The sequence below is a fragment of the Pezoporus occidentalis genome, unplaced genomic scaffold (genome assembly GCF_034315485.1).
Source record: "Pezoporus occidentalis ecotype Australia unplaced genomic scaffold, CSIRO_AGI_Poc_V1 ctg74, whole genome shotgun sequence".
NCBI lineage: Eukaryota > Metazoa > Chordata > Aves > Psittaciformes > Psittacidae > Pezoporus > Pezoporus occidentalis.
The window spans coordinates 3,462,776-3,476,442 of record NW_026916093.1 but is presented as its reverse complement, the minus strand read 5'-3'; the positions used below and the strand labels follow the sequence as shown (position 1 = coordinate 3,476,442).

Below are 13,667 nucleotides of genomic sequence, written 5' to 3'. Positions count from 1 at the left end.
CTATTCATTTAAATCTGTTTGGCAAGGAAACAGCCCTGTACTAATGTAAGGGTTTATTTGTTTGCTAATTGTCAGATGGGAAGATTTTTATTTAACTATCTAATGTAAGTTTCAAATAGTGAACTGTTTGAATATACAAGTCACTGATCTGATCCATTAAATAAGGGTGTTTTAAGTTTCTGGAACATATTTGAGAAGGAGGTAAAGTAAAATATATAGAAATTAGTGATGTTGTTGCTAGAACAGTTATAGAGTTTTCTGTTAAAAAAATCATGTAACTATTTTTACTGCAATGTGCCTGCTTAAGTGGGTCAGGTGGCTAAGGCAGTGAGGAATATCTGGTGTTTTGTTTGAAATAGTCAGGAGGGACTTCTGACCTCAAAGCTTTTTCCTGTTTGGTAGACAATGCTTGCAGCATTACTAGGAACATGGAAGTCAAACTAATGAAGCAGACTTGGAATCAAAATTTAGAATCATAGAATAGTTAGGGCTGGAAAGGACCTGAAGATCATCTAGTTCCAACCTCCTGCCATGGGCAGGGAGAAGACGTTTAGAAAGAAACACATGACTGGTTATGTTTAATGCTGTGGCAAGCTAATAAAAATCCACAACATTCAAAATAGCTTTGAACAGCTAAAATTAAATAGTTACCGAAGTTCAAACTGTCTTGTCATCATGTCCAGAACTTTCGCAACCCAGAGGAGGTCTGTGGACTGGTTCTGACCACGCAAATGGTTGCTTTAGAAATGGTACTCACTGACACTTCCCAGTTAGTGAAGACCTGCAAGAGGTAACAACACTTGACCACCAAGAGGCATGCTATAAATTCTTAAGAAATGCTGTGATTTTTCCCCTAGAGCCTCTTGTATACCTACTGCTGTTTGTGTTATGATTCCAACTTTGTACTAGTGCTGTAGGAATCACCAGCTCTTCCCCAACTAGACCTTGGTATCTATTAACACAAAGATAGTCTGTTGGCTGTGGAATCAAATGGGAATTGATATACTGCTATTTAGAGCTTCATTAAAATAATTCTGGTAAATAAAACATTTGAATAGTTTCCAGATTAAGGTGCTTTTAAGTGTATGTTAATATGAGGAGCAGAAACTTTTCTGGAATGTTCCACTAATAAATACGTGCTTCCCAGAGGAAAAATAAACTGCTTTTAATATGGGGAAGCCCTACAGCTTACAGTTAAATAGTACTGAATAATAAGAAGGATTTTTGTATTGAAATTAAAAATGCATTGGTAAATCAGATGAATTTTTGTCTGTATCATGTCCCCATTACAAATTAATAACAACACTGTTCCTGAAGCTTACCTGATAATGTGATTAATGTTCAGTATTGCATATTCTAGTGTGTTTTAGTAATATAAAAACCTGAATGTTTTTAAAAAAAAACACCACAATTTCAAATTAAAGTAATAAATCAGAGTTACTGAAGTAAGGCCTGCAGTATGCCACAGTCATCCATGGGCACTGAGAGTATGGTATTTTGTCCCACATACTTCGACAGCAAAAGCCTCTTTATCAGTTACTATCTTTCCAGTCACGCTTGTGTTCACGTCTTTGCTACATGCTCTGCTGATTACCTTGGAAAAGGGCAATGCTGTAACTGTTCAACTGACCTTTCAGTTTATTTTCTCTTGTGTAATATGAAACATGAGCTAACACAGTCTTAGTCTACTCATTTAAAGAAAGAAATCTGTCTCTGCATTTCTGTAGCTTTCTGCTCAAATATGATGGATTTTCTCTGTAGTTATGTTAATGCAAAAAGAACTCAACTTAGTTCAGATATCGCCGTAAAGAAACAGATTATTGTAGCTAAAAGTGGGGTTTTAGTGTACAATTAATACATAATTTAGACTATTTTGCAGTGGGATAGGGAGACAATGACTATTAAATGCAGAAATCTGATGTATCAGATGTGTAAAACTACATAAATGAATTATACTACTGATAAACTTTTTTCCTTATATACAGAGAAAAAAAACCCATACATAATTCCCATGATTTTGTTATTGCTGTTTTGTTTAGACTTTTCCCTCATGACAGGGAAGCTTGAGTGCTTTGGCAGATAGAGTATCCATAGGTGGGCTGTTCCAGGAAGCTGTTAACACAGCTCAGTATCATAATGGTTTTGAGGGTGGATGTGTTTTTTTGGGGGGTAACTTTTAATTTTAAAGAAGTAACTATATAGATATATATCAGTAGAGGGGAAGAGCTGGCCTTCTTGTAGCGAGTGTTAATAGTTATGTATATTCTCTTTTCACCTCTCTAGGTTCAGTTGATGTCTCTTAAGTAGTTTGCTAGGCTTCTGATGGAAAGAAATTGCCTTTTGCTCCTTCTAAACACTAGTAATTTGTTATACTTATCCTGTAAGGTGCATCCATGTGTTTTTAATAAACTGAAGGAGCTGATACATGAACAAATGTTCTAAATGATAGATATTGTGGGGAAAGGTGGCCTTAGAAAAGGGGTTGGCTTAGATAAATCAGTGGAGCAATTATTACTGAATGATTGTATTAAGTTTATATTTGATACATCTTGTGATCGCTTCTGCATTAGTTCTGAATTGAGGGATGTATGTTAGGATGATGGCAAAAACATTACTGTTGTCAAATGCTGGTGAAGCCACTAAATTATCCTAATGTTTAAAGCAGAGAAGAGGCTTGATTATAGTCCCTTGTATTGTGCGGAAGGCACAGTGCCACAGCTTAAGTCAGCAAAAAATCTTCTTGCTAAAATATTGCTGAAGGGTATTTATATTCATTAGACTTCATAGGTCTTTACACCTCTGTTAGAAATAGCAACCACTGGTAGAATGTCAAGAAAAGCTTTGTAGCTTCCCTTTGTTTTCTTCCAGGTTTATTTTGTCATGCTCCTATGTACTAGACTGCATGTTGTTGTTAGGACTTGACTTACATGTCATTGCACTTCAAATTATGTTGAAAAACATTGACCTGTTACTTGTCCTGTATCATCAACTTGTAACAGAGCAAGTGATCACTCATTCATTGTCCCCAAGCAAGTATTTCTTAAAATAAGATATTGCATTTAGTTTGAGATGCAGAGCAACATGGAGTGTTGCAACTCCATACTGAAATCATGGAACATCCAAAGAGAGTTGGGAGTTACTCGTTATCTGCATAGTAGAGAAAAGGCTTTTGAAGTTTTTGCCTTTCTTGCTTATTCTTATAATTTCTCTGGGTGGTCTTTTTATTAGCTAGTAATAAAGTACTTTTTCAGTACAAGTCAGAAATGGTTTTAACTGTGTTAGTACCTTATTGGAATAACTATCCACAAATTATTTGGATAACAATTTTATTACACCTGAAAGGAACTTAATATCATTGGACAACCCACAGAATCCTTAGTTTTCAGCTGAAAATGTGTGTTTAATTGCCTCTGACTTGGGAGAGAGGCAAAGTTCTTGTGTAGTGAAAAACTTACTAGAGCAGCTAGAACCTATGGGAAATTCAGATTTAGCCAGGCAGACTTCTCAAGACTGTGATGTCAGAAACATGTAACATCTTACTTTTTACATGCATAAAAAGCATTTCTGGATGCCTGTAAACATCAGCCCCTGCTATCTTGTACTCCTAGAGCATAATTCTCACAATTATTCTAACACTTCAAGGTTATATTCATTCTGGTGTTACTTAATCTATATAAATGTACATTAAAAAGATTACCTGAATGCGAGAGGGCTTCTCTATGCAGAATGTGCAAGTCAGTCATCTAAAACTAAAGAGGTGATACAAGTTAAAATACATTAGATCTGCTGTTCTGCTTGAGATTTACTGAGCCTTTACTTACTGTTGTATAATACTCCGAATAGTCAAATCAAAACTGACTAACAGGAGGTGGAAAAAAGAATGAAACAAAATCAAAACAGAAGCCTTGATTTTATTTTTTTTTTTTCACTAATGACAAATGAAGTTGAAGCAACTGCAAGCAGGAATTTGCTTTTGTCCCCGAATTGTAGTTCAGTGTGGTCTGATGCATTTGATTTGTTGGACTGCAGAAATTTGCTTTAGGAAGAGCTTCATCCATCCTACTCCTGTCTTCCTTCAGTCCATTCCCTTAAGCAGCTGAATGATGACTGACTGAGTGGGTAACTAATTACAGAGTAAAGGAGAAGATGAGTATCAAGGACTCTGTAATCTGACCAGGGACTCTGCACTGGCTTTGGTGTTAGTGAAAGTATAACTGCACCTTCCAAGTGATAGCAGCAGTATTAAAGGTGACTTGTGAATGGCCCCATGCTCTTTATTTTGAAATACCTAGAGGTCTTGTATCTTCATTTTCAATTTATATTTTCATCTTTTCTTTTTTTTTTCCTTCTTTCAAGTCGTAAATGTCACAGAAGGAATAGAAATGGGCATTATTAGTGATGATTGATTGTCTGGTTTGATATTGCCACATGTTCTTTCTTTGACTATCTTGAGAGAAATTAATTCTATTGTGGCTTTCCAGGGAATCTTAGAGTACAGCACAGTCTTTGTCAGATACCTTACAGCTGTGCTTCATGAGGTGGCAATTATCACTTCTGAGATTTATGTGTGGTGGTTAAAGATACACATTGCACTTAGTGGACTGTGCTGTGGAGATCAAAAAGCTCCCAGTCCTGATCCAGAGAGCCTGGACCGTGTGGCTCTGTGTAGCTGTATCAGATGAAATTTAGAGGCAGGAATACCTATTTGTAATCAGGCTCTATGAAATGCCATCGTGTGCTGTCTGTTGAATCTGACCTAGTTACTCTGAGGGTTGTGGCAGACCACAGGGGAGTCTGGTTTTGTAACATGGTTCTCTGAGCAGATTTCACTGCTGCAGATGAACATGGCTGACTAGGTGCAAAGTGGTAAGGGCTGCTTAAGTACAGAAATTTGACCAAAGTGTCATTACATCTTAAGGTTCAAACAGTTCTTCCTTTTCTGTAGCTGTTGAGCTTTCTTAAAGATGTGGTTGGTGTTTACATGTTCAGTGTAGACATTTAGAGGGTAGCTGTCACTGCTAGTTGATGATAGCTTTGCAAGATTTTGGACATCATTCTGTAAAGAATGGGTTGCTGGTGATATCAGGGGAACTACAGCTCTTGAGCCTTTCTTGGTATATAATTCAAAACCAGCTGTTAATCTCTTGTCACATTCCTGCAGTAGACTATCAGAACTAAAATGAGCAATTTCCAATTCCTTATCTTCTAAATTTCAAAAACATGGCTTTATTTGAATAATATGTTACTGTAGGAAAATAAACTTTTAAAAATTGTGACTGTTTATTCCTTGTCCTATAGACAGTATAAACAGTATTACATTGGTGAATGTGTGGTACATCTACACTGATTATTATTTTTTGGGGGACATTGGACTAGATCTCCAGAGGTCCCTTCCTACCCTAAGAAATGTGTGATTCTCTGATTCTGTGACTTTGTTTTGATTTTTTTCGTTTTTTTTTTTCCTGACCCTTTTGATTGTTCCTAGGAATTGTAAGCTAGAGCATAGCTACACCTTAACAGGGGATGGTTTGACAGTCTCTCCATATCAGTTGGTGAATATGATTTCCATCCTGCTCCACCTCTGGCTTCCTGCACTGTCACAGTAAGCTTCATTCAACAACTCTGAACATAGCATGCAATCGCAGTGTTGTTTCAGGGATGTGATGGTTTAAATTCTTCTTTTCAGGATGTACAAATGCTTTAAAATCAAAACCCCTCAACTAAAAATGCCCAGAGAGTCAGCAGGGCCCTGTTCTTTACCTCTGAGTACTATAACTGGAAAGCTGAAGGAGAATTTCAGGTCAGTGTAATTTTGGAACAGGGTGATGGTATGTTAGCCCTCAAGGAGAGCCGCTGTGCGGGGATGTTGGGAAGATCCTAAGATTGCAAAGCTCTGTACCAGTTTTCCAGTCATAAGTTGGGGGGGGACCCGAAGCGTTTTTGAAAATGGAGTTCAGAAATCTCACTAAGTTTATGAATAGTGTTGTTCATGATATGTCTGTGATGGCACAAGACAGGATTTGATGGCCTCTTGGCCTCTTCACTTGCCTGTTCGCTGTTTTATTGTAATGTTGATACAGCTGCTTCTGTGGCAGGGAACAGTGGGAGGCTGGCAGTAAGAGGCAGCATTCCCCTAAGAGGCTTTAGGATTAAGCTGATAAGTAGATAAGTGATATCTCAAAATCTAAACCAGTTTTGCTTAAGGCTCGCTGTTTAAATGAGGAAGGGGATAAACCAAACCATTTTCCCCTTTCTGTTATTTTAGTCTTTCCAATGCCTACATTGGAAGAAGTGTAAAAAAACATAATGGATGTAGCTGAGAGTTTTATTTTCGTTGGACTCTGGCTTTATTTTTAACCTTGAAACTACTGTAAATGTTTGTTTAATGCAAAGAGGGAGGATTTGGCCATGGAATACCAAGTATTAGGGGCATTCCTCTTTACATCCTTTTTCCTTTGATACCTGCAGAATTTGGCTTTCATATGGTCAGAGGTACCATTGGCATTAATACTGGGCCAATACTGTAGAACTAAATTATGGCACAAAAGCTGATTTGGACAAAAAAAAAACCTAAGAGATGAATAGCTCCTGAAATCAGTATCATAAGCAGAAAAGGGACTAAAATGAAGAATTTCAGTGCTGACACCACAGGTCTTAAAACAAGCTGGTGGTTCTGTAAACTGCAATAACTAAACTTTATAAAGAGGTATGAGAATGGGCATAAAAATGTCTTGAAATTTTGCAGCTCTCTTTGATTTCAACACTAGACTGATGAAATGAAGGTATCTTGCATGCTTCTAAGGTCTTTGTGGGTATACTAGTTTCTGTTTAAATTCCTGTGATGCTTAAGAAAACTCAAGTTTATCTGGTTAAATCTAAGTTTAAAGTATTAGAATACCTTTTTTTTTTGTTCTACAAAGTGGCCAGGAAGGAGTTAATACCTCTGGTTGCTTGGAAGAATAAAAGACCTGAAGGCTTTATATGAACCCTAATTCAGTATCCTGACCTACCATCATACTTCTTTAGTAGTCTGCCAAAAGCCTTATATCATTAAGGCAGTTGGCTTTGCGGAGGCTTAAATTTCTTTTATCCTCCATACTGAGGCTACTAATTTTACCATATGCCTTAGACGTTTTTTAAGGGGATCAATAGCTGAACAGAGGCAGTGGTTGATAGGAACTGCAGCATCAGGAGAGTTTTTTTTTATATCATGGTTACCAAATAAATAGAACATTCTTTGGGCAAGAGCTGTATGGCTTTGCATTGAACTGAAAGACTTGAGGCCATCTTTTTTCTGATGATTGTATACTTCTACTGTATACGTTTTAGATCTCTAGGTATTCTTAAGACAAAATATTTGAGGGTCTTTTAGTGGTGGAAGTGTGAGGAGTAAGTGCTCACCTGAAATGTCAACCCTTGAAGTGGCTAATGACAGTATTGCGTCTACTCCTTCTCTATGAAGGCTTTTTTATTGGCAAGATACTTTCTGCATAGCCATTATACTAATTCATGTTTGATGTTTTAATCCTCCTACTATGGAAAGTCAGCCAATTCCTACACTTCTGTTGTAAGGCTTTAAACAAAGCTGCATATAAAGCATGGGATTTAAAGCAATGCTGTGTTACAAATTATGAATGTAACAATACGAAAAGCCTGTCATGACCCTGTTTCAAATGATGTTACCAGTACTTCACAATGACATAGTAGTGGAAAAAATGCTGGTGTAAAAGTGCGATTCTGTTACCAAATGTCTTGTTTGAAGCTGGGTGTATGTGTATTTGGGGAAAGGCTTGCTTTCTAGTAAGTCTGAAGAAAACAGCTTCAGTATTTTACTTCTAAAATCCATTGCTCTGTTAACATAGGTAAGGTGAATGGATATGGGACTTGCATCGAAAAGCCTGCTTTTACATAAGAACTCCAGGAGTTAAGGAATACAGTGAAAGCAGGCCCCTTCTGCTGCCCGCACTTGTCACATGTGTGTTGTACCTGCATGTGGTAAGGGACTTAATGTACAACTTTTTCCAGTTACTTGAGACCCCTGTACCTGATGTTACGTGGGTCCTGTTGTTGCTCTATTTTTTTTTGTCTCAGAGGTAATGGTTGTACTTGTTAAGGTACACCTGGCTGTGGTTTTTACCTTGTAATCCTCTTCAGTGTCAACTTTAATGCAGGGAAGTGGAAAAATGTTACGGTTTTGCAGTCATTCATTAAGCTGTGAAGACTTGAAATGTGTGAAAGAAGGCATCAGCCTTTTGTCCTGTCTTGCAGCTCTGGATGCTGTTGCTGACTATGTTCACATGTCCAGAATTTTACAAGGTTGTCTCACTTTTGAAGTGTCCCAAGTGTCCAGGGTCTGTCTGACTATATATATGTCATACAAGTATAGATGCGTAACTGAACATGACATAACTTTCAGTCTTAACAATGTCATGTCTCTGTCTCTTCTTTTAACACTTGCATGCTCTTAGTGAACAATATATATCTTTGGAACAAAAATGTTTTTCCTGTCATTTTACGTGTAATCTTGGAGTTTCAGTCTGGTGGATCAAAAAAGTCTTTCACAGTCTTCAGCAGCATAGAAATGAAAGCTAAAATTGCTGTGAAAGCAAAACCTTAAGTTTCCTAAATCTGATTATGAGCATGCACTCAATTCTTTCCTTTAAAGCAGCAGCAAGATACAGAACTATGCTTCTGCTGTTTTACAAGACCTTCTATGACAGGTAACCTTGTTCTGTGTCCACATGAGTTTCATCTCCTGAGATTAGTTTTCAGAATAGTTTACGGCATAAGTAATTGATCCATTTCAGAAGCTGCTGGGGTTTCTTTTTTTGTGAACTTTGTGCAAACTACAGTTCTATATTTGATAATTTCAGGAGGTGGTTGAAAAACCCCAAACTGATTGACTTCTAGATTATCATTTAAAAACAGCTATGGAGACCCATTGTTGTTTAACAAGTCATGACTTCTGCAACGATAATGCAACAGTAATACCTAAACTAACTTGCTCTATCACTAAGACGTTACTGTAATAATGTTTTACATTCCTGATGAGCAGCTTCTCTAATCTGCTCTCTTCCTTGGCCTCCCCATCCTTCACAATAAATGATTTTTATTGAGCATGTAATTTTGCTCACCACTATTGCGAAGTAAGCAAAAAGAGTAGGTTTGTTTTGTGTTTGTTTTTTTTAACAGTAATACTCATGATGATTTCACATATTAATTATCACGATCTCTGTTTCATGGTCTCAGTGTTTGCTTAAACTTTGAATTTACTGAAAGGCAAAAATTAACCAGTGGATGTACTCTTACTGCTTTTATAACAAGAATCTAGAGCTTACAAGGTGTTTATTACTATCAGTGTTTTTTTTTTTTTGTAAAGACATAAATCACAAAATTGCTTTCTGAAAGTCCATTTTCATCCCTTCCACCCCATAAACACACTCTCAAATCCTGCATTTGTTTGCTGCTTATTTCTTTGGAATGAGATAAATGGGCTTGATTCCCCTTTGCTAGGGAGAACTTGTCGAGGAAAGGCAGTGGGCCATGAACATGTGTGTGCCTCTAGGTTATGTATTTCATCCTTTTTCTTTTCTCTTTAGAGGTTTCAGTTCTCCTCTGTGACCTGCTGTTCCTCTCTGTTAATAAATGTATCATTTCCTTCCTCTGCATCTTTCAGAGATTTGTATGACTAACTTGTGCTTAAGGATGAATTTTACGATTTTGTCCTGAATGTGGGAAATGCCTCATCCAGCCAAAGATGTTCTTAAAACTGTTGAAAATGTCTTTTTAAAAAGTACAGGGAGAAAAAGATTAATTTTAAGTAGATAACCTACTCCAAAACACCTTTATTTTAAGTGTGTCAAACTCAATTGCTTCAGTTAGATCTTCTCAGGAGTTACAACAGCTTCCTACAGTGTACACAGAAGGGTTTCTGCTTCAGCTGCAGTGGAACTAGTTAAAAATAATGCATGTGGCATGCAGCAATTTTGAAACAGCTTATGTATGGCTGAGCAGTATGGATTTGCAGATACTACTGTCAGCTTGTTTGATGTAACCTATATATATTAAAGTAAGGCTTAAAATTTGAAAGCTATACAAATCAAAAAGCTCCCCCCCCCCCGAAGAACTGTTCAAGAATGGAGTAATTTTGCCTTTACCAAATGCCATATACTGAGCTTTTGAGGCTGTTTGTGACTGCTCAGTGTTTCTGTATTTAAACATTATTTATATAAATCTTTCTGTGATTGCAGTTGGTTAAAACTTAAGTCAGTCATCCGGGTTTATGTATATATATAATACTCTTACACTTGGAAATCTGATAAAATACTCTCCCTCAAGCACTATAAATGAAACTGAGCCGTAGTAGTTAGTAATGCACTTCTGAGGACTATACCCATGAGCAAGTTCTAAAGGAATGATGCGGGTGGATGGGCAAGAAGTTGTTAAGTGTATTTGCTATAGTGTATCCTGGGGCATTTTCAAATCTTGATGATTTTAAAGGTGAGCATCAATCTTCCTAATAAAGACTTGCTGGGAAATTAACCTTAAAAGTAGTCATAGTACTTGAAATTAGCATAGGTAGTGTTATTTTACCTTAACCAGTAAATAGGCATTTTAATCTTATACTTTGAACTAATAAAGGGCCAATTCTAAGACATAACTTTAAAACAAATTCGAGTGCAGTGTCCAAGTTCTGACACTGCAAGTGGCTGCCTCCTTTTTACTAAAAAAGCATTATCCCGTAGTGCTGTTTTGCTTCTTTCCTGTAGCTATTTCCTTTTTCAAAATGCAGTAAGTGTAATGAGGCAGGCAAGTTGTCCTTGATGGGATTCTTATTAGTGTTTAACATTTTGGAAGTCTCCTTTCCATTTATGGGGAATATAAACTCATTTCTGATTTACCTTGGGGATGCCTTACTTTAAAACCCCATATGGGCAGCATTAATTAAATGCTTAACTAAAGCTTTTAGCTGTGCTTCTTCACATAGTAGCTCTCATCTTGGGAGACAAAGCTGACCCTCTTGTGTGTATCGTCCACCTGATATGTGTTTCTTGAACTGATGGGAACTTCTTTGTGAAAAACATGGCAAAACATCACGAATTTTACTAGCAAATTTTTACATGAGAGGTTTAAGGCATTTCAGGCCCTACTGGGATAAGTAGGGTATGGTCTCTGTAATTACTTTCATCAAGTGGTAATTTTGTTTTTCAAATCACTGAAGTGTCAGGTGGCTGCAGAGTCTTGCTGATGGCCTCTCTAAAGAGGTTGCATAAGGAGCTGCTTTCTGCAAGTATTAGGCTAGCGTTAGTTTCTCCATCCTTACATGCTGTACTGCAAACTTTTCAGTGTCTTGAGATTGTCTGTTAAAACTGGCTGTGAGAGGTGTAGAAGGCTTATGCAATTCTTCCTAGGAGGTCTTTGTGCTGCATTAATAACATGGAAGAAAAAGTTCTAGGCTGTTCTGAGTGTGAAGTTCTCCTGTTGTGTAGTAATACTATGATTTCTTGACTGCCAATCAGGAGTTGTAGTCTGAGTGTGAACTGTTCCCGTAGAAGAGAGAAAATACAGACAAATGTGATGATTGCAGATTTGCACTGTGTAGCAACCACGGAGAAGTTGTGTGGTTGGTATTTATTACGTTTCTCTAGTTCTGTAGGGGGCAGTGAATCTGATATTGTAGCCTGAAGATATAGTCTGACAGTTTGTCTCACTGAATGTTTCTGGTTTTAATGTTCTTATACTTTTTAATGTAAGATACTAAACTTTCTACAAATGTATTTTTTTCATTGACAGATATTTTCTGTTTTATAATCACTTGAAGAACATTGAGGAAAATGAAGGTGGCCTTGATAAGTTTTCCAAGAGTTACAAAACCTTTGGAGTTAACCAACTGGCAGATGGTGGAATATATTGCAAAGAGTGGGCACCGGGAGCAGAAGCAGTGTTTCTCGCAGGTGACTTCAGTAAGTATTTTTAGGGTTATTTCTTCTCTCCTGCACTATGATTTAGATCAATATCCTCTTGCCTTAAAGACAATTTTGTAGCAATGATGAAATTCTTGTAGTGAAAATGTATGTCATAGCTTAAACTAGTAATATTTCATTTCACATCACAGTAGCCTAAGAATGTACATGTTTGTATTGCGTTGCTTGCATTATGCATATATGTATTTTAATACCCACAAGGCAATTACTTGTATAAAGGATCTAGCCTGATCACACTGCAACTTCAGGCTGTGTCTAAACTACCTGGGGTTCTTCCTGAAGCTCTGCAGTTAGGCTTCTATAAACCTGTGTACCAAGGAGAAATAACAGGAATAATTTGCTTTATCTGCTTTCTGCTTTTACTGGTGCTGTCCAAGGGTCAAGGCCTTTAAGAAATGCCACTCATCATGAGATTGTAGACAAAAGTCCTGCTGAAAAATGGTAACATGTAATCAAACTAAATACTTCTAAAAGAGTATGTGGTGCTCTGTTTTGAGGGGAGGAGGAGGAAGGATGTTGGCAGAACAGGAAGGTGGCAGGATTACATGGAGGAATTTCATTGCTTACTCGGAGAACCAAGAATATGATTCACTGAACTTGAGACAAAAATGTAAATTTACTCCTTATTTTGGAAGTAAATAAGGAGCAATTACACTGCAACAGTGTTCTGCAAATTCTTAAATGGAAGTGACATGCATTTTTCCTCTGAAGTCCTGCAATACCAGTTTCACTCTCTCCTTTTTGTTTGGGGTCATGGGGGATCTAGTTCTGTTTTTCTGTTTGAACTCTCTGTCCCTTCTTTAGGATTAGGTATTAGTCCATCAGGATACTAGGAATTCCATTGCTGACTCTTACTGAACTGAGACATTCTCTGTGAAATAGTTTGGTTCATTTAACTGCATTTCAGAGCTATGCAGTGTTATTTATCCAACTTTTCTTTTGTAGAAATACTGGTCTGGTGTATGTTCAGTCAGTGTATTTATATTACAAAAACTATGAATTGCCAATTTGAGGTAACTAACTTTGTGTTTAAGCAGAAGTATTTAAATGTTGAGTTTTACTTCTTTCTTACCTTGCCTTTGTTTGAGGAAACTATGGAAGAACAAACTCTGTATTTAAGGAAGTAACAAACTTGAAATTGTATGTGCATGTGTAACTTTAAACTGATGAGACTTTTTACGTATGCCATTAGTTGTAGTATCTAGTGGTGTTTTCTAAAGTACCGTAGTTCAGCATCTGTAATACGTGTGCAGTAATAAAGAAACAAATGGGCTATCTTGGCAGTGTGCTTCAGATCCATTAAGATTACTCTCAGTGCTTTGTAACAGTCTGGTTTAATACTGTTTTTCCATAGTCGTAAGATCAATACACTTATAAATGGAATAAGCAAAAGCAAATATTTATATATTCACATTATGCTTCAGTTTTCAGAGTCATAAAATGCATCTATTGTAGTTGCCAGAAAACTGTGTTCTTGCTTTCTGTTGAAGAACTCAGTGGGAGGGTCTGTGTCCACTATTCACTGTGATAATTTGAATTTACAGACTATTATTTTCTAAAAGAGCTTGGGTTTGATGCATGCAGAAGACGAACATAAAAGTTAGTGCACTACTGTTTTCAGCCATGGTCCTGTTTGATAGAGGTAACCTAGTGACCGATCGAGTAGCTTTTCTTGAAATACTT

The 13,667-nt window shown here is 37.0% G+C and overlaps 1 protein-coding gene across 1 annotated transcript in view; it reads left to right on the top strand.

Annotated features, from left to right (window-relative positions):
• Positions 1-13,667, top strand: part of GBE1 (1,4-alpha-glucan branching enzyme 1) — a 148,324-nt gene that overhangs the window by 20,073 nt on the left and 114,584 nt on the right. Inside the window, exon 2 of the mRNA XM_062601996.1 lies at positions 11,794-11,963. Within this exon, the coding sequence (XP_062457980.1) occupies positions 11,794-11,963 (170 nt within the window). The remainder of the gene's footprint in view (positions 1-11,793; positions 11,964-13,667) is intronic.